This window comes from Oncorhynchus kisutch, linkage group LG5 (genome assembly GCF_002021735.2).
Source record: "Oncorhynchus kisutch isolate 150728-3 linkage group LG5, Okis_V2, whole genome shotgun sequence".
NCBI lineage: Eukaryota > Metazoa > Chordata > Actinopteri > Salmoniformes > Salmonidae > Oncorhynchus > Oncorhynchus kisutch.
The window spans coordinates 50,210,112-50,232,906 of NC_034178.2; the positions used below are offsets into that span (position 1 = coordinate 50,210,112).

At 45.2% G+C, this 22,795-nt stretch overlaps 1 protein-coding gene across 5 annotated transcripts in view; it reads right to left on the minus strand.

The window, feature by feature from the left end:
- LOC109891584 (low-density lipoprotein receptor-related protein 1-like) overlaps nt 1-22,795 on the minus strand; it is a 149,228-nt gene that overhangs the window by 47,416 nt on the left and 79,017 nt on the right. For 4 of the 5 annotated variants that reach the window (XM_031825268.1, XM_031825265.1, XM_031825266.1 and 1 more), the window contains exons 8-30: nt 22,092-22,314; nt 20,831-21,020; nt 20,567-20,710; nt 19,467-19,703; nt 19,076-19,256; nt 18,065-18,287; nt 17,488-17,677; nt 16,723-16,848; nt 15,999-16,139; nt 15,612-15,737; nt 15,080-15,196; nt 14,786-14,866; nt 12,432-12,599; nt 11,545-11,727; nt 11,075-11,272; nt 10,572-10,817; nt 9,871-10,068; nt 8,853-9,057; nt 8,439-8,603; nt 8,104-8,348; nt 5,431-5,562; nt 3,890-4,117; nt 3,457-3,631 (exon numbers count right to left, since the gene is read on the minus strand). In XM_031825268.1, the coding sequence (XP_031681128.1) occupies nt 3,457-3,631; nt 3,890-4,117; nt 5,431-5,562; nt 8,104-8,348; nt 8,439-8,603; nt 8,853-9,057; nt 9,871-10,068; nt 10,572-10,817; nt 11,075-11,272; nt 11,545-11,727; nt 12,432-12,599; nt 14,786-14,866; nt 15,080-15,196; nt 15,612-15,737; nt 15,999-16,139; nt 16,723-16,848; nt 17,488-17,677; nt 18,065-18,287; nt 19,076-19,256; nt 19,467-19,703; nt 20,567-20,710; nt 20,831-21,020; nt 22,092-22,314 (4,122 nt within the window). Of the gene's footprint in view, nt 1-3,456; nt 3,632-3,889; nt 4,118-5,430; nt 5,563-8,103; nt 8,349-8,438; nt 8,604-8,852; nt 9,058-9,870; nt 10,069-10,571; nt 10,818-11,074; nt 11,273-11,544; nt 11,728-12,431; nt 12,600-14,785; nt 14,867-15,079; nt 15,197-15,611; nt 15,738-15,998; nt 16,140-16,722; nt 16,849-17,487; nt 17,678-17,968; nt 18,010-18,064; nt 18,288-19,075; nt 19,257-19,466; nt 19,704-20,566; nt 20,711-20,830; nt 21,021-22,091; nt 22,315-22,795 lie in introns of those variants that run through there. The other variant, XM_031825267.1, reaches the window with a different exon arrangement.

Genomic DNA, 22,795 nt, shown 5'->3' on the forward strand with positions numbered 1-22,795 from the left:
ATAGGCACTCATAAAAACAAAACTCATACAGAAACATACGCAATCAAAGACTTCTATGAAACACTAATGCACGCTCACAAAAACACACTTGATGTGATGCCTATCTGAAAAACATAGGGCAATTCATGTGTATTTGTGATTACTTTAGCATGGGTGTCACTATTTAATACCCATCACCCCCTCCACTTCCTCTAAAACAACCACTTCCACCGCACCCTGCATTTGTTTAGTTCTCTTGCGTTTCAATAGAGTTCCTGAAAACAATTTAAACCTAGTCTCTCGTCTGTCTCTCTCCCCCGACCCCCCGACCCCCCTTTCCCTACCCCCTCCTGTCCTGGATTCATTCTAGGCAGTGCTTCTGGTTTCCCCCATGCAAGCAGCACAGCCCAGATGGGAAACATTCTTCAGCTCAGTAAGTTTCTCAAAACACTGAAAAAACCTGGGGGAAAAAGGCAGAGGCATTCTCAAAGAAAATATCCTCTCTGGTTCCACCCCACGCATACCCACAAACACACATCGACAAAGTAGAGCACACACACACAAAGAGAAACACACACAATGTCGGTTAGTGATTTTAGGAGTGGCTATATGCCTGCTCAGCCATTGTCTCTTTAAAAAGACCAAAAGACAGAAAAGGAGCAGGAGAGAAATAAATATAGAGTAATAGCAAGAGAGAGAGAAGGAGTGAGAGAGAAATAAATATAGAGTAATAGCCAAAGAGAGAGAAGGAGTGAGAGAGAAATAAATAGAGTAATAGCCAAAGAGAGAGAGAAGGAGTGAGAGAGAAATAAATATAGAGTAATAGCCAAAGAGAGAGAGAAGGAGTGTGAGAGAAATAAATATAGAGTAATAGCGAGAGAGAAATAAATAGAGTAATAGCCAAAGAGAGAGAGAAGGAGTGAGAGAGAAATAAATATAGAGTAATAGCCAAAGAGAGAGAGAAGGAGTGAGAGAGAAATAAATAGAGTAATAGCAAAAGAGAGAGAGAAGGAGTGAGAGAGAAATAAATATAGAGTAATAGCAAGAGAGAGAGAAGGAGTGAGAGAGAAATAAATATAGAGTAATAGCCAAAGAGAGAGAGAAGGAGTGAGAGAGAAATAAATATAGAGTAATAGCCAAAGAGAGAGAGAAGGAGTGAGAGAGAAATAAATAGAGTAATAGCAAAAGAGAGAGAGAAGGAGTGAGAGAGAAATAAATATAGAGTAATAGCAAGAGAGAGAGAAGGAGTGAGAGAGAAATAAATATAGAGTAATAGCAAGAGAGAGAGAAGGAGTGAGAGAGAAATAAATATAGAGTAATAGCCAAAGAGAGAGAGAAGGAGTGAGAGAGAAATAAATAGAGTAATAGCCAAAGAGAGAGAGAAGGAGTGAGAGAGAAATAAATAGAGTAATAGCAAAAGAGAGAGAGAAGGAGTGAGAGAGAAATAAATATAGAGTAATAGCCAAAGAGAGAGAGAAGGAGTGAGAGAGAAATAAATATAGAGTAATAGCCAAAGAGAGAGAGAAGGAGTGAGAGAGAAATAAATATAGAGTAATAGCCAAAGAGAGAGAGAAGGAGTGTGAGAGAAATAAATATAGAGTAATAGCGAGAGAGAAATAAATAGAGTAATAGCCAAAGAGAGAGAGAAGGAGTGAGAGAGAAATAAATATAGAGTAATAGCCAAAGAGAGAGAGAAGGAGTGAGAGAGAAATAAATAGAGTAATAGCAAAAGAGAGAGAGAAGGAGTGAGAGAGAAATAAATATAGAGTAATAGCAAGAGAGAGAGAAGGAGTGAGAGAGAAATAAATATAGAGTAATAGCCAAAGAGAGAGAGAAGGAGTGAGAGAGAAATAAATATAGAGTAATAGCCAAAGAGAGAGAGAAGGAGTGAGAGAGAAATAAATAGAGTAATAGCAAAAGAGAGAGAGAAGGAGTGAGAGAGAAATAAATATAGAGTAATAGCAAGAGAGAGAGAAGGAGTGAGAGAGAAATAAATATAGAGTAATAGCAAGAGAGAGAGAAGGAGTGAGAGAGAAATAAATATAGAGTAATAGCCAAAGAGAGAGAGAAGGAGTGAGAGAGAAATAAATAGAGTAATAGCCAAAGAGAGAGAGAAGGAGTGAGAGAGAAATAAATAGAGTAATAGCAAAAGAGAGAGAGAAGGAGTGAGAGAGAAATAAATATAGAGTAATAGCCAAAGAGAGAGAGAAGGAGTGAGAGAGAAATAAATATAGAGTAATAGCCAAAGAGAGAGAGAAGGAGTGAGAGAGAAATAAATATAGAGTAATAGCCAAAGAGAGAGAGAAGGAGTGAGAGAGAAATAAATATAGAGTAATAGCCAAAGAGAGAGAGAAGGAGTGAGAGAGAAATAAATATAGAGTAATAGACAAAGAGAGAGAGAAGGAGTGAGAGAGAAATAAATAGAGTAATAGCAAAAGAGAGAGAGAAGGAGTGAGAGAGAAATAAATATAGAGTAATAGCAAAAGAGAGAGAGAAGGAGTGAGAGAGAAATAAATATAGAGTAATAGCAAAAGAGAGAGAGAAGGAGAGAGAGAGAAATAAATATAGAGTAATAGCCAAAGAGAGAGAGAAGGAGTGAGAGAGAAATAAATATAGAGTAATAGCAAAAGAGAGAGAGAAGGAGAGAGAGAGAAATAAATATAGAGTAATAGCAAAAGAGAGAGAGAAGGAGTGAGAGAGAAATAAATAGAGTAATAGCAAAAGAGAGAGAGAAGGAGAGAGAGAGAAATAAATAGAGTAATAGCCAAAGAGAGAGAGAAGGAGTGAGAGAGAAATAAATAGAGTAATAGCAAAAGAGAGAGAGAAGGAGTGAGAGAGAAATAAATATAGAGTAATAGCCAAAGAGAGAGAGAAGGAGTGAGAGAGAAATAAATATAGAGTAATAGCCAAAGAGAGAGAGAAGGAGTGAGAGAGAAATAAATATAGAGTAATAGCCAAAGAGAGAGAGAAGGAGTGAGAGCGAGAGAGAAATAAAAATAGAGTAATAGCAAAAGAGAGAGAGAAGGAGTGAGAGCAAAAGAGAGAGAGAATGTGTAAGAGAGAGAAATATAAATTAAGAGAGAGAGGGACTCAGGAAAAAGAGTTAGAGGGAAAGAGTAAGATAAGACAATTGAGAAGAGAGAAACGGACACAGAGAGCTAGAATTGGGCCAGTGTGTGACGGTGTGTAAAGAAATGTAGAAGTGCAGTCTGGCTCTCAACACAGCAGCAATCTGTTGAGAAAGAGAGAGAGAGCGAGAGAGAGAGAGCGAGGGAGAGATGTAAAGGGAAAGATGAGGAATTTAGGTCCCGTCTAGAGTGGGAGAGCTGGCTGCTCTTTGCTAGAGGTCAGCCATCATCTAAACTACCCTTCCTATCAGTGGGGAGCCCGTCTGACAGCCAGATGGTCTCTGTGTGTTTGTGTGTATGTTGAGGGGGGTGTTGGGCGAGTGTGCATGCACACATGGGTTCTACCTACCCCAGTATAGGGTGCAGCACCAGACAGTGGGGTTTATCCAGACCCTGGATAACAGCGTTCTTAAAGGATCCATCCAGTCTGGCCACATTGATCTGTTTCTTATTGGCATCGTAACTGGTCCAGAACAGGTTCCTAGACACCCAATCTACTGCCAGGCCATGGGCGTTGGGCAGGTCTAGAAGAAGACAACACAAAAATATGCAATTTCATTAAAGGAATAGTTCATCCAAATGACAGAATTACATAGGTGTTTCTTTGGACAAGGATACTCAACAAATTCCCTTTGTAATTTGGGTGAACTATCCCTTACTGATAGCCAATTAGAAAACCTACATTAACATTTTGACTGATTGATTGATTGACTCATTCATTCTATAGGCATTTCATTAGTTGACCCTAAGTAGGTTAGATATTTCCACAGTATATTCCCTACCAGCAGACACCACGGTCTCCACTCCGGTGCCGTTGATGAAGGCTCTCTTGATGGTCTGGGTTCGAACGTCTGACCAGTAGATCCGGTTCTCCAGCGCGTCATAGTCCACCACAGTCACGTTGTCTATGTCTGGCACCGTGAAGGAGATGATGTAGTTATAGTAGGGGTTGTCTATGTCCACTCCCCTGATCTCTGTCTGACGGGCATACAGCAGGAACTGACGGGACTCTGGATGGGGCGAGGGAGAGGGAGGAGAGGGGAGTTAGGGAGATGGTTGGGGTAGAGTGTGCGTGTTAAGATGGTCTGATTGCATGGGCATACAGCGGGAACTGACTGTAGGAGAGGGGAAAAGGGTAGAGGCTTAAATTGTGATGAGTGTGTGGTATGTGTGTGCTCAAGCGTGTGCATTCCCATGTGTGTGTACCGTGTGTGTAGAGGTGCAGTATTGACTCTTCTCAGCCTGTCTAGATCAGATAGCCCAGGCGAGTGTGTTGTGCTCTAGGTTGTGAATGACAGAGTTGTGGTGGATGCCTGCATTAAACAGTGTGGGCCTCCATTACGCCGCAGATAATAGAAACTGCCATACCGTGAATACTAAACATACAAACAGTAAACAGTACAAACGGTAAACCTCTGTACGTGGGTAAACCTCTGTACGTGGGTAATGGAACAGAGACCCGTCTCTAAATCATATCACACACACAGAATCATAGTCAGTTCCTGTTGTACAGTCTTGCGATCATAGTCACGAACAGTGAATCACACACCCTGAAGCACAGAGATGATATGAATCCCACTGTGCCACAATCAACAACTCCATCTCTCTGCCAAGCTAGAGGAGGAACAGCAGTTTAGTGTCTCCTTGCTGCTGTAGCAGGTGTGTGCATAATTCAAGTACTAGGTGTTTACCGTAGCAGGTGTGTGCATAATTCAAGTACTAGGTGTGTTTACCGTAGCAGGTGTGTGCATAATTCAAGTACTAGGTGTTTACCGTAGCAGGTGTGTGCATAATTCAAGTACTAGGTGTGTTTACCGTAGCAGGTGTGTGCATAATTCAAGTACTAGGTGTGTTTACCGTAGCAGGTGTGTGCATAATTCAAGTACTAGGTGTGTTTACCGTAGCAGGTGTGTGCATAATTCAAGTACTAGGTGTGTTTACCGTAGCAGGTGTGTGCATAATTCAAGTACTAGGTGTGTTTACCGTAGCAGGTGTGTGCATAATTCAAGTACTAGGTGTGTTTACCGTAGCAGGTGTGTGCATAATTCAAGTACTAGGTGTGTTTACCGTAGCAAGTGTGTGCATAATTAAAGTACTAGGTGTGTTTACCGTAGCAAGTGTGTGCATAATTAAAGTACTAGGTGTGTTTACCGTAGCAAGTGTGTGCATAATTAAAGTACTAGGTGTGTTTACTGTAGCAGGTGTGTGTGTGCATAATTCAAGTACTAGGTGTGTTCCGTAGCAGGTGTGTGTGCATAATTCAAGTACAAGGTGTGTTTACCGTAGCAGGTGTGTGCATAATTCAAGTACTAGGTGTGTTTACCATAGCAGGTGTGTTTGTCTGCTCCCAGCTTCATGAGGTGAGGGCAGGCACATGAGAAGGTCTGGTTGTAGTTGATGAGACACAGGTGAGAACAGGGACGCATCTCATCGTTAGCTGCACATGGGTTAGGAGCTGTGTGGAGAGACAGACGAGAGCGAGACAGAGCAGGGGAAAGAGAGTGATAACGAGAGAAACAGGTAAAGAGTGATAACGAGAGAAACAGGTAAAGAGTGATAACGAGAGAAACAGGTATAGAGTGATAACGAGAGAAACAGGTATAGAGTGATAACGAGAGAAACAGGTATAGAGTGATAACGAGAGAAACAGGTATAGAGTGATAACGAGAGAAACAGGTATAGAGTGATAACGAGAGAAACAGGTATAGAGTGATAACGAGAGAAACAGGTATAGAGTGATAACGAGAGAAACAGGTATAGAGTGATAACGAGAGAAACAGGTATAGAGTGATAACGAGAGAAACAGGTATAGAGTGATAACGAGAGAAACAGGTATAGAGTGATAACGAGAGAAACAGGTATAGAGTGATAACGAGAGAAACAGGTATAGAGTGATAACGAGAGAAACAGGTATAGAGTGATAACGAGAGAAACAGGTATAGAGTGATAACGAGAGAAACAGGTATAGAGTGATAACGAGAGAAACAGGTATAGAGTGATAGAGAGAGAAACAGGTATAGAGTGATAGAGAGAGAAACAGGTATAGAGTGATAGAGAGAGAAACAGGTATAGAGTGATAGAGAGAGAAACAGGTATAGAGTGATAGAGAGAGAAACAGGTATAGAGTGATAGAGAGAGAAACAGGTATAGAGTGATAGAGAGAGAAACAGGTATAGAGTGATAGAGAGAGAAACAGGTATAGAGTGATAGAGAGAGAAACAGGTATAGAGTGATAGAGAGAGAAACAGGTATAGAGTGATAGAGAGAGAAACAGGTATAGAGTGATAGAGAGAGAAACAGGTATAGAGTGATAGAGAGAGAAACAGGTATAGAGTGATAGAGAGAGAAACAGGTATAGAGTGATAGAGAGAGAAACAGGTATAGAGTGATAGAGAGAGAAACAGGTAAAGAGTGAGAGAGAGAGAAACAGGTAAAGAGTGAGAGAGAGAAACAGGTAAAGAGTGAGAAACAGGTAAAGAGTGAGAAACAGGTAAGAGTGAGAGAGAGAAACAGGTAAAGAGTGAGAGAGAGAAACAGGTAAAGAGTGAGAAACAGGTAAAGAGTGAGAAACAGGTAAAGAGTGAGAAACAGGTAAAGAGTGAGAAACAGGTAAAGAGTGAGAAACAGGTAAAGAGAGAGAAACAGGTAAAGAGTGAGAGAGAGAAACAGGTAAAGAGTGAGAGAGAGAAACAGGTAAAGAGTGAGAAACAGGTAAAGAGTGAGAAACAGGTAAAGAGTGAGAAACAGGTAAAGAGTGAGAAACAGGTAAAGAGTGAGAAACAGGTAAAGAGTGAGAGAGAGAAACAGGTAAAGAGTGAGAGAGAGAAACAGGTAAAGAGTGAGAGAGAGAAACAGGTAAAGAGTGAGAAACAGGTAAAGAGTGAGAAACAGGTAAAGAGTGAGAAACAGGTAAAGAGTGAGAAACAGGTAAAGAGTGAGAAACAGGTAAAGAGTGAGAAACAGGTAAAGAGTGAGAAACAGGTAAAGAGTGAGAAACAGGTAAAGAGTGAGAGAGAGAAACAGGTAAAGAGTGAGAGAGAGAAACAGGTAAAGAGTGAGAAACAGGTAAAGAGTGAGAAACAGGTAAAGAGTGAGAAACAGGTAAAGAGTGAGAGAGAGAAACAGGTAAAGAGTGATAGAGAGATTAACAGGTAAAGAGTGATAAAGAGATTAACAGGTAAAGAGTGATAAAGAGAGAAACAGGTAAAGAGTGATAAATAGAGAAACAGGTAAAGAGTGATAAATAGAGAAACAGGTAAAGTGTAAGAACAAAGAAAATGCAGGGTGGTAGAGAAATAAATGGGAGGAGAAGGGTGGGAGAGTGAATAAGATGGGGAAAGGAATATGTTGAGAGGAAATATATATTCCATTCAATTCAAGGGGCTTTATTGGCATGGGAAACATATGTTAACATTGCCAAAGCAAGTGAGATAAATAATATACAAAAGTAAAACAAACAATAAAAATGAACAGTAAACATTACACTCACAGCAGTTCCAAAAGAATAAAGACATTTCAAATGTCATATTATGTCTATATACAGTGTTGTAACGATGTACAAATGGTTACTGTACAAAAGGGAAAATAAATCAGCATAAATATGGGTTGTATTTACAATGGCGTTTGTTCTTCACTGGCTGACCTTTTCTTGTGGCATTCAGTATGTGCATATAAAACAACTCTTTCCACAGGCAGCAGGCCTATCTGTTTCATCCATAAATGGATCGTTTTCTGAGTGTGGCCATTGTGAGGGGAGAGGTTGTGACAGGGGAGGCCAGATGCTACTACTCTCCTGAATGACAGATGGACTTAGAGAAGCTGTCACTCTGACTCTGGTCTCTCTCTAGAGATCAGTGGCAGCAGTATGGGCTTGTGGGCAACACTCATTTACATACAAGGTCATTCAAGGTAGGTAATACTGTGGTGACCCAAAGCAAAGTAGCTAACCTCTCTTAAACATCATTCATGTGTGTTACCAGGCGTGTGTGTGTCCTACCCTGAGGCTGTCTGGAGGGATGGTAGACTTGTAGGTCAAAAGGTTGTGTGTTGGTTCTCTGGACCACGGTTACATTGTTGCCGGTCCACTTATTGGCCTTGGCCAGTGTGTTGGTCCTCCAGTCCGTCCAGTAAACCTCTCCCCCGTACATAGTGACTGCGAATGGGTGCGACAGGTATTCGTGTCCCCTCAGAACCTCGATCAGGCCGGAACCATCGTATTTGGCTGAGTAAATAGCATCTGACCTGGAGGATGAATGGAAGACAACACAATACAGTGATTTATGAGAGCTTGCATATGTATGGCGTGTGTGTACAGTGTGTGTTCTCTCTGACCTGGCATCGATCCACAGGATGCGTAGTTCTAGGTAGTCTACAGTGAGTCCGTTGGGCCAGCCCCCGTTGCCGGTCTCCTTATGGATGGTTCTCCTACCCTCCCCACTCATAGAGGCTGCCTCGATCCTTGGCATACTGGCATCCCAGTCAGTCCAGAACAGGATCCTACAGAGAAGGGGGGGTGGGGGTGGGGGGGTGGCTTCAACTAACTTCGTGCTCCAGTAAACACAAAGCCAATGACTCAGGTCAAGACCCTGTTTTAAGCCATGTTTTAGCTCATTCCTAGCCTGGTTCCAGAAGAGTTTGTGCTGCCTTTCCAACTCCTTTGGTCATTGTCAACATAGGAGTTAGCAACACAGCACCAACAGATCTGGGACCAGGCTAACCCATTCCCAGCAGCATGCTGGTTCTCACCCATAGCGGGGGTCCAGGGCGATGGCACGGGGGTGCTCCACCTCCCCAGCCAGCAGAGTGGTCCTCATGGTTCCGTCCAGCTTGGCCACCTCTATCTGGTCCAGGTTACTCTCCACCCAGTAGATGTTCCCTGCTATCCAGTCCACCGCAAGACCCTCTGGAGTGGCCAGTCCATACTGGATCACCACGTCAAAACTGGTCAGAGCTGGGGGGCAGTGTGGTTAAGTTGAATGTGAAGCTTTGTTGTGTCATTCCTCCTTACTGTAGACCTATTCAACTCTAGTCATTCAAGTTGTCAGTGTGTCTGACCAGTCCCATGAACATCAATCACACGCAGAGACTTTGTAATGCCAATGCAGCCCCGGAATATCTAATGATGCCACCTACAAAGCCACAACTTTCCCTACTACTGACAGGATGTATCCTATTCCTGTTTGGGCCTGAGCAAATGTCACGACATCAGGCGCCAGAGCAAATAAAACAAGAGGAGAAGTCATCCTTCTCTCTCACCCATTCATTTTCCTTTCCAGCTCCCTAATCAAAGAGAATGGTCTAATCATCTGAGACTAGTCATCATTCTGATTGGAGCACGCACACACCACACACATACTCGTTATTCCTTCCTACTGTAATGAGAGGGCCTCATCTATAGAGTCAGAGCACTGAAGCTATGGCTCTATAGATTGATTGGCTTTGCCTTTTTAATGGTAGCGGTTTAGTTTTGATTGATTGGCTTTGCCTGTTAGGAAGGTGACAGTGTGGTTTTGATTGATTAGTTTTGTCTTTCGGCGTGGAACTGGACCATCTGCTTTGTTATTTACTAGCAACTTCCGCTCAGGAGTTGTAGGACTAAAGGCTGCACAACAGTACAACTACGATTCCCAGCATTCCCGCTGTAAAGACAATTGGGAAATGTGTCATGAAAGCTGGAGTACTACGCCAAAGACAAAGAAGTGTGCTATTCTTCTCACTGCTTATTAACAATCTAGTGCTAAAACGTGGAGAAGAAGAGACTCACCTCCGTTCTCTGACATTTTGCCACGGTAGATCTTGTCCTCTACCACATCGGTCCAGTAGAGGGCATTCTCTGCCAGGTGGAAGTCCAGGGCAATGGTGTTCCTCAGGCCAGGCACCAGTACGCTGAACTCCCCCTTGTTCAGGTCAATCCGACGGATCTCATGGCGGTTGGAGAAGATGATGAAGGGCTTGAAGGGATCTGAGGAGAATACAGGAGATCACATGATCATTGTGATATAGCGGTGCTTGTTGTATCTACTTTGCACACAGTGCACCCTCCCCTCCCATCCCGTTCCTTCTCTCCCTCTCCTCTTGCACAGGTATGCTTAGTGGGACCACTGAAACCACACAGCTTCCTGCCGAAATACCCCATCATCTCTCTCCTACTCACTCTCCTCCTTCACTCACTCCCCTGAACCAAAACCACAACATTTCCTGGAAATGTACTGTATGGCCTCCTCTTTCACCCATGCTCCTTCTCCTGCCCTTGCAGGAAACAACACTCCCAAACCCCAATATCTTTCCCTCACCACACAACCTCAACGCCAGTGTGTTTTATTCTCATGATCATTAGATTTCTTAGCTTCCCCCCCCTTCTCTATTATTTCACTCCAAACCACCATCTGACCATATCCCCTCTCTACTTCTCCTTTCCTACCCTCTAACCTCCCCTTCCATTCCCTCCCTCCCTCCCTCCCTCACCAGTGCTCTTGCAGTTCTCCTGGTCAGGCTCCAGTTCCCAGCCCTCGTAGCAGGAACACTTGACACTGAACTTGTCTTGTTCACAGCGCTGGCTGCACTTCAGGTGTTTGGCGCAGAAGCTCTGGATCTGACAGGTCTTGTTGTTGGGGTCCAGCTCCATGCCCAGGGGGCAGGAACACACCACACCCTCCCCAGGGGCTACCGTACAGTTATGGCTGCAGTCCCCGTTATCCAGATAGCACAGGTCTGCAGGGAAAAGGGGAAAAAGAGAGATGGGTGTTAAGAAGAGAGGTAACACTGAACAAAACAAATGGGTAACACTGTTCTTGAGCCCTCTGTCATGATGGACACACAACACTGTCATAATAATGACATAACCGGTATCATAAACATTCATGACAGCTCAAGGTTTTTCTCTGGCTTGTTGGTGTCAGCAGTGGGGTCCTTGTTCTATCTTCCAGTGCACCATGGGTAATGTCATTTTTAATAGCAGCAGGTCTTACCACAGAGTTTCTCGTCAGAGCCGTCGGGGCAGTCGTCAGTGCCGTCACACATCTTCTCAGCGGGCAGACAGATGGTGGAGTCATTGGCACACACATGGTGAGAGAGCTTACACACCAACGCCTCACAGTTGTCTTCATCAGAGTTGTCCTCACAATCACGGTCCCCGTCGCACACCCAGGCCTTACTGATACAGCGGGCTGGGGACAGGTCAGAGGGGAAAGGTCAAAAGTCTGACCTTACAGGCAGACGCTGTCCACAACAACAAATATGCCCAACAGTTTTTCACAGCAGCTAAAACCAAATCCAGTCCTTCATCTCCACCAGATAATGCTAAGCTACCCATTTCAATATTGTTACAGTTATGTTTTACAACCAGAAAATAACCCAGTCATCCATTCTCTCCTCTCTCACTTAGACTCCACTCATTTGCTCTTTATTGATGTGACACAACCATCCCCATTCTCCTCACCAGAGTCCCTGCAACCAAACTTGACGGCGGGGTCACACGTGTGTGTGACGCCTTCGCAGTTCTTCTCGTCGCTCAGGTCCATGCAGTCTGTGTCCCCGTCGCAGCGCCAACGCATGGGGATGCACAGGCCGTCCATACGACACTGGAACTCATCCATGTGACAGCCGTCAGGAGGACGCGTGGCTGGGGAGGGAGAGGGGGATAAGGAGTTTTACGTCACTACAATAACACTGAAACAACACTTATACAACATGAACAGAGAAGGAAATGTAACAAAACATCACAGGAACTATGAGCCCTTGTCATAAACTAGAACTTTTTCTTGGTCAAGTCACATCGTTAAGAAAAACTGGGGGCCCTGCTGTTTGTAGTTTTCTGAGCAGGCTAAATTTGAGTTACGGTAAAGAAAGATGCTGCATGATGTCATAGTGAGCGTGACATAATCACAGGCTTCATTAGGACAGAGCTCTCACAGCACACAGTCATTCACTACCTCCTCTCTCCCACTGTGGTGGTCCAATGGGAAACTAGCACAACGTGATTCACTACCTCGCCTCTCTCCCACTGTGGTGGTCCAATGGGAAACAAGCACACCGTCACAGGGAACACATTTTAACAGAACATCATGCTTCAGTGATGGACACAATTAAATCACTATTCACTCAATGAAAAATCAAAGGGACTTGCATAAATCAATAAACAGCTGGCATAGTCAGACCCAGATTGCTTGTCTTGGCTGTGTGCTTAGGCTTGTTGTCCTGTACTGAGGTTTCAAACAGTCAATCGCTATCTATAAGCTCACATCCTGTCATTTAAGTAGCCTATAGCACACACAGTAATATGGCATTAAGTTGTCCCGGTTAGTGGGTTACTGAGCTGACACTCACCCTGATTGGTGCAGTTGGCGTGGGTCTCGTCGCTGTAGTCTCCACAGTCATTGTCCCCGTCGCAGGTCCAGTAGTTGGAGATGCAGCGGCCGCTGTTACACTTGAACTGGGCGCTGGAGCAGGAATGGCTGCAGCCTGCCTCATCACTGTTGTCCCCACAGTCGTTGTCTAAGGAAAACACAGTCAAACCTCCACGTAACACCAGTCACACACACAACATACACAGACTATAAGGAAAGGCTAAAACAAATCACCCAGGTTATATGTACCTGGTGATTTATGTTAGTTACGAAGAACTGTCAATGTCCGTGATCTCTACACTCAGACAACATTCAAGTTAAAGTAAATAGCTGTTAGAGAACTATTGTTCACAATGCAATTCCCATTACTCTCCACAACAGAAAATACATACTCACATACAAAACACTTAAGTACGTTTACAAATTCATTTCAATGTGAGAAAAAAAGAGAAGGGTAAAATAATCACAGAAACTGCACATGCACCATGAGTGAATGTACCCAGCACTGATACATTGAGCTTGGCAGCAGAGGAGATGCTTCCCCAAACCCTTCCTTATCTAAGCACTTCTAACAGGGAGGTTCTTCTGGTAACTAAACCTTAATATTGTCCACTGTCAGATAAATAGACAGCAAGCACACTATTACAGATATTCTAATTGGTTGTTCCTCAATAATGATAATACCTCACCACCACAAACAACCTGTTTTCTCTGTCTTGGATTCTTGTCCAATTGAACTACAATAGAACATGTATTTCTACTGCATAAGTAGAAGCAGCAAGAGCCTCCATTATCAGTCGTGGCCAAAACTTGAGAATGACACAAATATACATTTTCACAAAGTCTGCTGCCTCAGTTTGTATGATGGCAATTTGCATATACTCCAGAATGTTATGAAGAGTGATCAGATTAATTGCAAAGTTCCTCTTTGCCATGCAAATGAACTGAATCCCCCAAAACTTTTCCACTGCATTTCAGCACTGCCACAAAAGGACCAGCTGACATCATGTCAGTGATTCTCTCGTTAACACAGGTGTGAGTGTTGACGAGGACAGGGCTGGAGAGCACTCTGTCATGCTGATTGACTTCGAATAACAGACTGGAAGCTTCAAAAGGAGGGTGGCGCTTGGAATCATTGTTCTTCCTCTGTCAAACATGGTTACCTGCAAGGAAACATGTGCCGTCATCATTGCTTTGCACAAAAAGGGCTTCACAGGCAAGGATATTGCTGCCAGTATGATTGCACCTAAATCAACCATTTATCGGATCATCAAGATCTTCAAGGAGAGCGGTTCAATTGTTGTGAAGAAGGCTTCATGGCACCCAAGAAATTCCAGAATGCGCCAGGACCGTCTCCTAAAGTTGATTCAGCTGCGGGATCGGGGCACCACCAGTACAGAGCTTGCTTAGGAATGGCAGCAGGCAGGTGTGAGTGCATCTGCACGCACAGTGAGGTGAAGACTTTTGGAGGATGGCCTGGTGTCAAGAAGGGCAGCAAAGAAGTCACTTCTCTCCAGGAAAAACATCAGGGACAGACTGATATTCTGCAAAAGGTACAGGGATTGGACTGCTGAGGACTGGGGTAAAGTCATTTTCTCTGATGAATCCCCTTTCCGATTGTTTGGTGCATCCGGAAAAAAAGCTTGTCCGGAGAAGACGAACAATGCCTTTTCCAGCATGATGGAGCACCTTGCCATAAGGCAAAAGTGATAACTAAGTGGCTCAAATTCTGACAAACTCCAAGCATTGATTATGCAAGAATGGGCTTCCATCAGTCAGGATGTGGCTCAGAAGTTAATTGACAGCATGCCAGGGTGGATTGCAGAGGTCTTGAAAAAGAAGGGTCAACACTGCAAATATTGACTCTTTGCATCAACGTCATGTAATTGTCAATAAAAGCCTTTGACACTTATGTAATGCTTGTAATTATACTTCAGTATTCCATAGTAACATCTGACAAAAATATCTAAAGACACTGAGGCAGCAGACTTTGTGGAAATTAATATTTGTGTCATTCTCATCACTTTTGGCCACGACTGTATGCTCTAACCAGGCAGGGTCGGACAATTCAACTAGAGCCGTCCCCACAATCACTTTCTGAAACAAAGAAACGAATGGAGAGACAGCGGAGTGGGCGCACGGCACGACAACAACACGCATGGAACAACAACAACAACAACAGAAGACACAATATACCAAATAGAGAAAAGAAAGCTGTAGCAAGGAGGTATGAGGACATAAAATGACGTAGCAACGAGCCAGTGATAAATCTGATAATGACTGGGAGATACAAGCACACACAGTAGGACGAAGATGAGGAGGAGGGACACGTACCATTGTCACAGCGCCAGTTGATGTTGATGCAACGTCCGTTATTGCAGGTGAACTGGGTGAGAGGGAAACAGGTGGGGTAGGCTGGATGGAGAGAGAGAAAGAGAGAATGGAAGAGAAAGAACCCAGCAGTAACTAACTACTTTATCTGCTATAACCATTATAGTTCCCGGACTCCCTGTGGGCCTGGGTTTCAGTGATATGGGCATCGTGTTTAGTCTTTTATTGGAAGATAATGTTCTGTGTTGAAACATAAGGGTCAAGGGGTCAAAGGTGACAGTGAGGCAGGTGACCCACCACATGATGCAGGCTCGTCTGAGCGGTCCCCACAGTCATCGTCCAGGTCACATGTCCAGGAGATTGGGATACAGCGACCACTGGCACACGAGTACTGGTTGGGGGGGCAGGTGCGAGCTGAAGGTAGGAGTTGGGGGGGGGGCATTGAGATTACTAAACATTTCTCCCCAGGAGAACGACTCCAATAGGATGTTATGAGGTTGTCCTTTGAAATATTATAACAGTAGTTGGGATACAGCGACCACAAATGGCAAATGGCATTTTGAGCATCTTGGGAGCATTGAGACTACAGTCCATGTACACTGGGCGAGGCTGAGAGAAAGGTCAGCCCTCAACAACCATTGTCTGAATGATGTGTACTAAAGAGAGAGACCGAGACAGAGACAGAAAGACCGAGAGAGAGAAGACAGGGAAAGAGATAAGAAAAAGAAAGAAAATAAGGTGTGTGTCTGTACAGAATGTGTGTATGAGTGTGTTACGTATTGTGTGTGCACCGTATGCAACCGTGTGTGTGTACGTCTGAACGTCCTACCAGAGCAGGTGGTGTTGGACTCATCCTCGTCTTTGCCACAGTCGTTGTCTCCATCACACAGCCAGCGCAACGGGATACAGCGGTTGTTCTGACACTTAAACTTATCAGCGGGACAGGTGTGCTGGTCTGGAGGGAGGGACAGGGAGAGAAGGAAAAGGGAGTATGGAGGGAGGGATTGATGGAGGAAGGATAGAGGGGGAGAGCAGGGGTACAGATTGTAGGAGACAGACAGACTGACCAGGCTTGTGTTTTGTCTGGAAGTGGAACCTGTCTGCAATCTGACTACGAACAAGCCAAGCTTTTTACAGAACCACCAACATCCCCCCTCACACACACAAAAATACATGCGAAAGGTAGTCGTTCTACAATCAGTGTGTGTAAACTCACGGCAGAGCTCAGGGGCCTCGTCACTGCTGTCCAGACAGTCGTTGTCACCGTCACACTTCCATCGCTCCTGGATACAGCGGTTGTTCTTACAGGCAAACTCCCCGGGCTGACACTGAGGAGGAGGGATGTAGGACGGGTTGACTGGGGAGAGAGAGAGAGAGAGAAGTTGAGCATTCAAATAACACATTTCCCCAACAAAGCTAAATGAGTGGGGTGGGACAGTGAGATACTAGCTAATATTCTGTCACATCTCAGCAGTCCACAACAAACACAAACCCTGTCAGAGCAGTGAGCCAACATGAGCCTAGTATGTGTCAGGACTACTGTCAGTCCCTAATCCCGCCCCTCTCCACAACACCAAAATCTGGGCTGACTGCTCCATGAGTAAGAAGGATTTCAATTTGCATACTATATACACACACAATTGTTCTCTCGCTCTCCCTCCCACACTCACACACACACACTGACAGTTCAACTTTGAAATAGACCGTTTCATCCTAGGCTAATCTCAAAAAAATTCCCTTCCATATGATTTATCACACACACGCACATACACATTAGTATATTGTTGTTAGATATTACTGCATGGTCGGAATTAGAAGCACAAGCATTTCGCTACATTCGCATTAAGCATCTGCTAACCATGTGTATGTGACAAATAACATTTGATTTGAATTTAAACTCCTGCTCTCCTGTAGCTGACCCCTGCTCCCTGACCTCTCACCTTTACAGCTGGTGTTGTCTCTGTCATCCAGTTGTTGGTCCTCTGCACAGGCACACTGCCTCCCATCAGGGCAGGCCAGACACAGACTACTGCAGCCCCCGTTATTCACACGACACGCATTAGAACCTGTAGACAGAGAGCGACACAGCGAGACAGAGACAGAGGGCGAGCCAGACAGAGAGCGAGCCAGACAGAGGGCGAGCCAGACAGAGGGCGAGCCAGACAGAGGGCGAGCCAGACAGACAGACAGCGAGCCAGACAGACAGACAGACAGACAGACAGACAGACAGACAGACAGCGAGCCAGACAGACAGACAGAGACAGCGAGCCAGACATACAGACAGACAGACAGACAGCGAGCCAGACAGACAGCGAGCGAGCCAGACAGACAGACAGCGCGCCAGACAGCGAGCCAGACAGACAGAGAGCGAGCCAGACAGACAGAGAGCGAGCCAGACAGACAGAGAGCGAGCCAGACAGACAGAGAGCGAGCCAGACAGACAGAGAGCGAGCCAGACAGACAGAGAGCGAGCCAGACAGACAGAGAGCGAGCCAGACAGACAGAGAGCGAGCCAGACAGACAGAGAGCGAGCCAGACAGACAGAGAGCGAGCCAGACAGACAGAGAGCGAGTTAGCGAGCCAGACAGAGAGCGAGCGGGGAGAGAGATATGTTCAGACATTAATGTGTATTATCTAAGGGGATGGATGGATAGATAGATAGAAGGGTAGGTGAATAGATGGATGAACAGACTAGTGTCCTGTACCTTGCTGCTGCTGGGCATCATACATGCGGATCTCGAAGATGGGTGGTCGTTCGTTGCGGAGCAGGGAGACTGTCTTGGTGACCTGGTCCAATTTGTAGATGCTGCCACTGCGGTACTCGTTCCAGAACAGGAAGTGTTTGTAGTGACACAGACCGAAGGCGTGGTTCAACTCCTGACCCTCATATACCGTCTGATAACACAATACAGGTGTTGATGTGTCCAGTACACTCAGAGACTGCATATCCAATAAACTAGTTATACATTATCATGGTAACATTTGTCATGTGCTGACCTTGCGTTCTGAGTTGTTGAGGTACTGTAGACAACAGATGCGGTCGTAGTAGGGTTAGGGTTAATTTTAGGGCTAGTGACCAGTCTGACTGACCTTGCGGTCAGTGTTGTTAAGGTAGACCATCTCGATGCAGTCGTAGTAGGTTTGGGGTTAGGGTTAGTTTTAGGGCTAGTGACCAGTCTGACTGACCTTGCGTTCAGTGTTGTTAAGGTAGACCATCTCGATGCGGTCGTAGTAGGTTTGGGGTTAGGGTTAGTTTTAGGGCTAGTGACCAGTCTGACTGACCTTGCGTTCAGTGTTGTTAAGGTAGACCATCTCGATGCGGTCGTAGTATGCGTCCACCCAGTACAGGATTCCCTGTGGGATGTCCAGACTTAGACCGTTGGGCCACAGGACCATCTTACTGGTCAGGAACACGTTCCTGTTAGAACCGTCCATCCAGGCCCGCTCTATCTTCCCTCTCTTACTCTCCTTAGGGTCCTCCTCCCAGTCTGTCCAGTACATCCACCTGGGGAGAGAGAGGGGGATGAGCAGGGGGTGTGTGTTTTGGTCCGTCGTGACCGGGCTATTCTGCCGCAGGGGACATTGAGTAGAACTCTATTATTGCCCCCCCCCCCCCCCCCCCCCCACACACACACACACTACGCAGGTCACAGGGGAGTGTCCGAGTCTGGCTGTGAATATGCTGACTTCATTTGAACTTTTGTAATCATTTTGTTACGTTTTCACAAACCACGATGAAGACGCTCCCCCTTCTCCCATAGAAAAGAAAAGCGACTACACAAATGGGTCATACAAAAGCAATGCGCGCACACACACACACACTTGCGGGATATAATTGGTTTAAGGTGCTGTGAGCAGAAAGTGGTGGATCAGTGACAGGAAAATATACCAACAGCCTGCTTTGTTCTCATCCCCACACACCGGTATGCATGTACGTACTCACGTATAAATGCAAACAAACAAACAAACATGGACACACACACACACACACAGAAACCCACACACCCCAGGGTCAACTTTCCAATCATCTTCCAGCCACATCCCACACCCATGGGAAAGGCTCAGCAGAATATCTAAATAATCTATTAAGAAGCAGACAGTCCCACCACGCAGACAGTAACACTTTACTGCTAATGGCAGTAAAACCTCTGGCAGGCCTAATCCTTCACACTCTCTCACCCCAACATCCCCATCCCCAAACAACCATTACCTAAACTCTTCCATGCATCACTCCATCCCAAGGCCTCCTCTCCCTCCCTCTTTTCTTTCTCCCTCCCTCCTTCCTTCTCTCACCCATGTAGGGGGTCCACTACGATGGCGCGGGGGTGGGTCATCTTGCCCTCGATGAGAGTCTTGCGGGTCTGGGAAGCCTTCTCCAGCCTGGCCACACTGATGGTCTTCTTGGGCCCATCGTCCGTCCAGTACAGGTTATCAGCCATCCAGTCCACCGCTATACCCTCCACTGTGTGGATTCCTGGAACACAGAGGAACAGGTGGTGAGAGGCCAGTTGCCCTATTATACACCACAAAACTTGACATGGTAGATCCAAAACGGCCACCTTGCCACTAACAGCAGAAACTACCAAGACACATTGCTAGCATGATTTTGGAGCCATAATGGCCACTACTCTCCATTACAGCAATGATGCCCCAAAATGGCCACCATGCAAGGCAGTTACTGTACCGTCCTTCAGGATGGTGTCCCTCTCTGTGCCGTCGATCTTTTGGCGGCCGATGAGGTAGCTGGTGGCGTCAGCGAAATATATGAAGTCACTCTCTGAGTGGAAGTCCAGGGCTCTGGGGTTCATCAGGTTCTCTATGGGGATCATGTACTCATCTGGGACCTTAGCATTCATGTCCATGCCTCGGATGACCCCTGGACGACCTTTACCATACACCAGGAACAGCTCATGCTCCGGCTCTGGAAAAAAACATGGGAGAGAGAGGACTTACTGGGCCTGTATTCATAAATAAAGCGTCTCAGAGTACGAGTGCTGATCTCAGATCAGACCCCCATGTCCACCTAAACTTACGCATTACATCTAATTAGGCAAAACTGATCCTAGATCACTTTCGGAGATACTTTATGAATAGGACAGGCCCTGGCCTGTAAACTCATAAAAACGCATAATCGAGTCCGGCCAACCTTCTCATGAGGAGGTAGCTTCTGAAACGATTTCAAATCACACTACAATGCTATAAACAGACAGACAAAACAGGAAGAGGAGGAGAGCATTGATGAGGCCTTTACCATTAAATAACATCCATAGGATTCCAATCACCTCCACAATTCCTGCCTTTCCTCTGTCTAGTAATGAATATCTTCTCCAAAGAATTGACAGTTAAAATGCTGTAACACTGTAAATAGCACTGCCCCATATCATTTGCATTGATTAAACTGATAAAAACTGTGCAAGAGAAGCATAACCCCGTAAACGTCACGGGAATGTAAGGTATTTTCAATAATTCTAATTCACATTTGACGACTTGTTCCATATGGTGTAGTGGACAGAATAGGTTGTGGCTGAATCTATCGGCAATGGTGTGGTTTCAAGGGCACCTAAGGGTTGTCAAGAAACAGATCAATATGTGGTTGCTTTCATATCCGCATAGAATATTAATACACACCTCTCAGGCAAGCTGAATCAATCAGGGAGGGAGATGTACTTTGTTACTACGCAGACAAAAGTAGAAACATTTTATTGTCTTATTTTGTAAAGTGCCTAACAGATAATTGGCTGTACTGTGGAGTATCTGAGAGGGGATTGGCTATGTGGTACTTACTCTTGCAGGACTTCCCGTCACCCCCCAGACTGAATCCAGAGCGACAGCGGCAGGTACGGGTCTTATGGCTGTTCCCCAGTAGGCAGAAGTCAGAGCAGCCTCCAGCCTTCCCAAACTGGTCTGGCTCACATGCATGGCTACGCACTGGAGGAGAGGAGATTTCTGAGTGAATTTCAACTATACCACTATGTTGGTGGGTTAAATATAGAATTGATTTGACAATATGTGCAGGCAGCATAGAATATAGAACCCTATAACAATTACCTGGCGGCTGTCGTCTCTGGTGGTAGACGTGCAGGGCCCCTCCCTTTTCGACGCGGGTCACCACCTGGTAGTCAGAACTGTTGAAGCGGTTCACTCTGATCACACTGGTCTTAGGCTGCATGTTGGCGCTATCTGAGTTAGTGGCATACAGGTAGTTCTCAAACACTGTCAGACTGTACAGGTGCTCAATCTGGGAGAGGGGGAGGAGGGAGAGATTGATGGGAGGAGGGAGAGCGAAGAAGAAAGAATGAGTGACAAAGAACCAAAAACCACAATCAATACAGAATTCCACTTGAACACCCATTCACTCAGTATGTATGGAGCCCAACACTATACAGCTGATTCAGAATCCCAAATGACCCATAGCCTGACTCAGGCCTCCATTTCCCATAACACACCCTAACAGGTCTAAACAAGCATATCACACTTATCCATCTGTGAGGAGAAGAAAGCCGGCCTCACTGTCCCAGTAAACAGCACTAAAGTAAAGTGAAATAGATGAAAGTGGTGGTCGATCATCTCTTCAGATCAGAGTGACTAGCATCCATTAAGATCAGGCTGGGGAAGGAATAAAATACATGGCCTCTGCAATAGTGCCTGTACCCTCACCATCAATAACCATCCACAGACTTTAAACTGCCACTGATGGCAATCACACACACCTGGTTGTATACACACACAGACTTGATAGAGCACGCACACACACACAATTAAAAGGGGCTGTGTGTGTGTGTGTAGTTGGCTGTGCCCCCAGGTCCATTGAGTAAAGGAAGGGCATTACTTGTGCAGATACACAGCTAGCGCTAAAAGCCCTGCTAACAAGTTTAATAGGTACCAGCCACGGCACCATCCACAGAGCTCTGCTTTAACTCCTATTAATCAGCTCTCTAATAAAAAGCTCCCTGCTCTCTGGCCATAGCTCACTGAACAGCACCACATTACTACAGCAGCAGGAGAGAGAGAGGATCCTCACAGGAGAGAATACACAGGAACCTCTACATAGATGGGGGAATTTGGTTTTAGTGGCAACCAAGTATTTACCTTGGATTTAAGTTAACTCTGCTTGGATAACAAGGAATGTAAAGTTCACAGCTATTAAGTCTTCTTATGTAAAACTCTTTACTCTAAATTAAGGAAATGCCCTTCCGCTCCTCACAACAACCCAAAAATCTGCAACATTCCTAAATGTTAAACCCTCCTAAACGCTCCGTTCCAGAACCCTGAAGAAGTGTGCTAGTCTGTCGCAGGTTGATAGCCTCACCAGCAGGCCCTGTATAATGGTGTGTCTGTTTTTGCCTTCGTAGTCCACCACCTCTATGTAGTCCAGGTAGGCATCGGCCCAGTAGACCAGCCTGCTGACCAGGTCCAGGGTGATACCGTGGGGGAACACGATCTTACTGTCCACCAGCTTGGTCCGGTTCTGACCATCCATGTCACAACGCTCCACCTTGGGGATCTGACCGTAGTCTGTGAAGAACACTTTACTTTGGGAGGAAAGAGATGATGGGTGATTAGCTAATTCATTGATGGATTTATTCCAAATGTATTTTAGCAGGTATGTTGACTGAGCATGAGTATGTTGTCAGTTACAGCAACAAGCTACAGTAGGTAAGAGTTGCAGGGAAGAAGAGCGACAGCTGTTTTGACAGAGTGAATGATTGATTGACAGGTTCATTAATAAATTCCTACTTTCCATGTCTATGTAAGTATAGGGCAAACTGGTGTTAGAACATATGTGGTTGAATAGCCCTGCTGGAATAGCCCTGCTGGAATAGCCCTGCTGGAATAGCCCTGCTGAATAGCCCTGCTGAATAGCCCTGCTGAAATAGCCCTGCTGAAATAGCCCTCTCACTGGGATTCCTAAACAGGAGGGAACTATCAAACAATCATATATTGGATGTGCTCCCAGAAAAAGATAAATCAGTCACAATGCAATTCTTAGAAGGTTTGTTGTTTTCACTATTT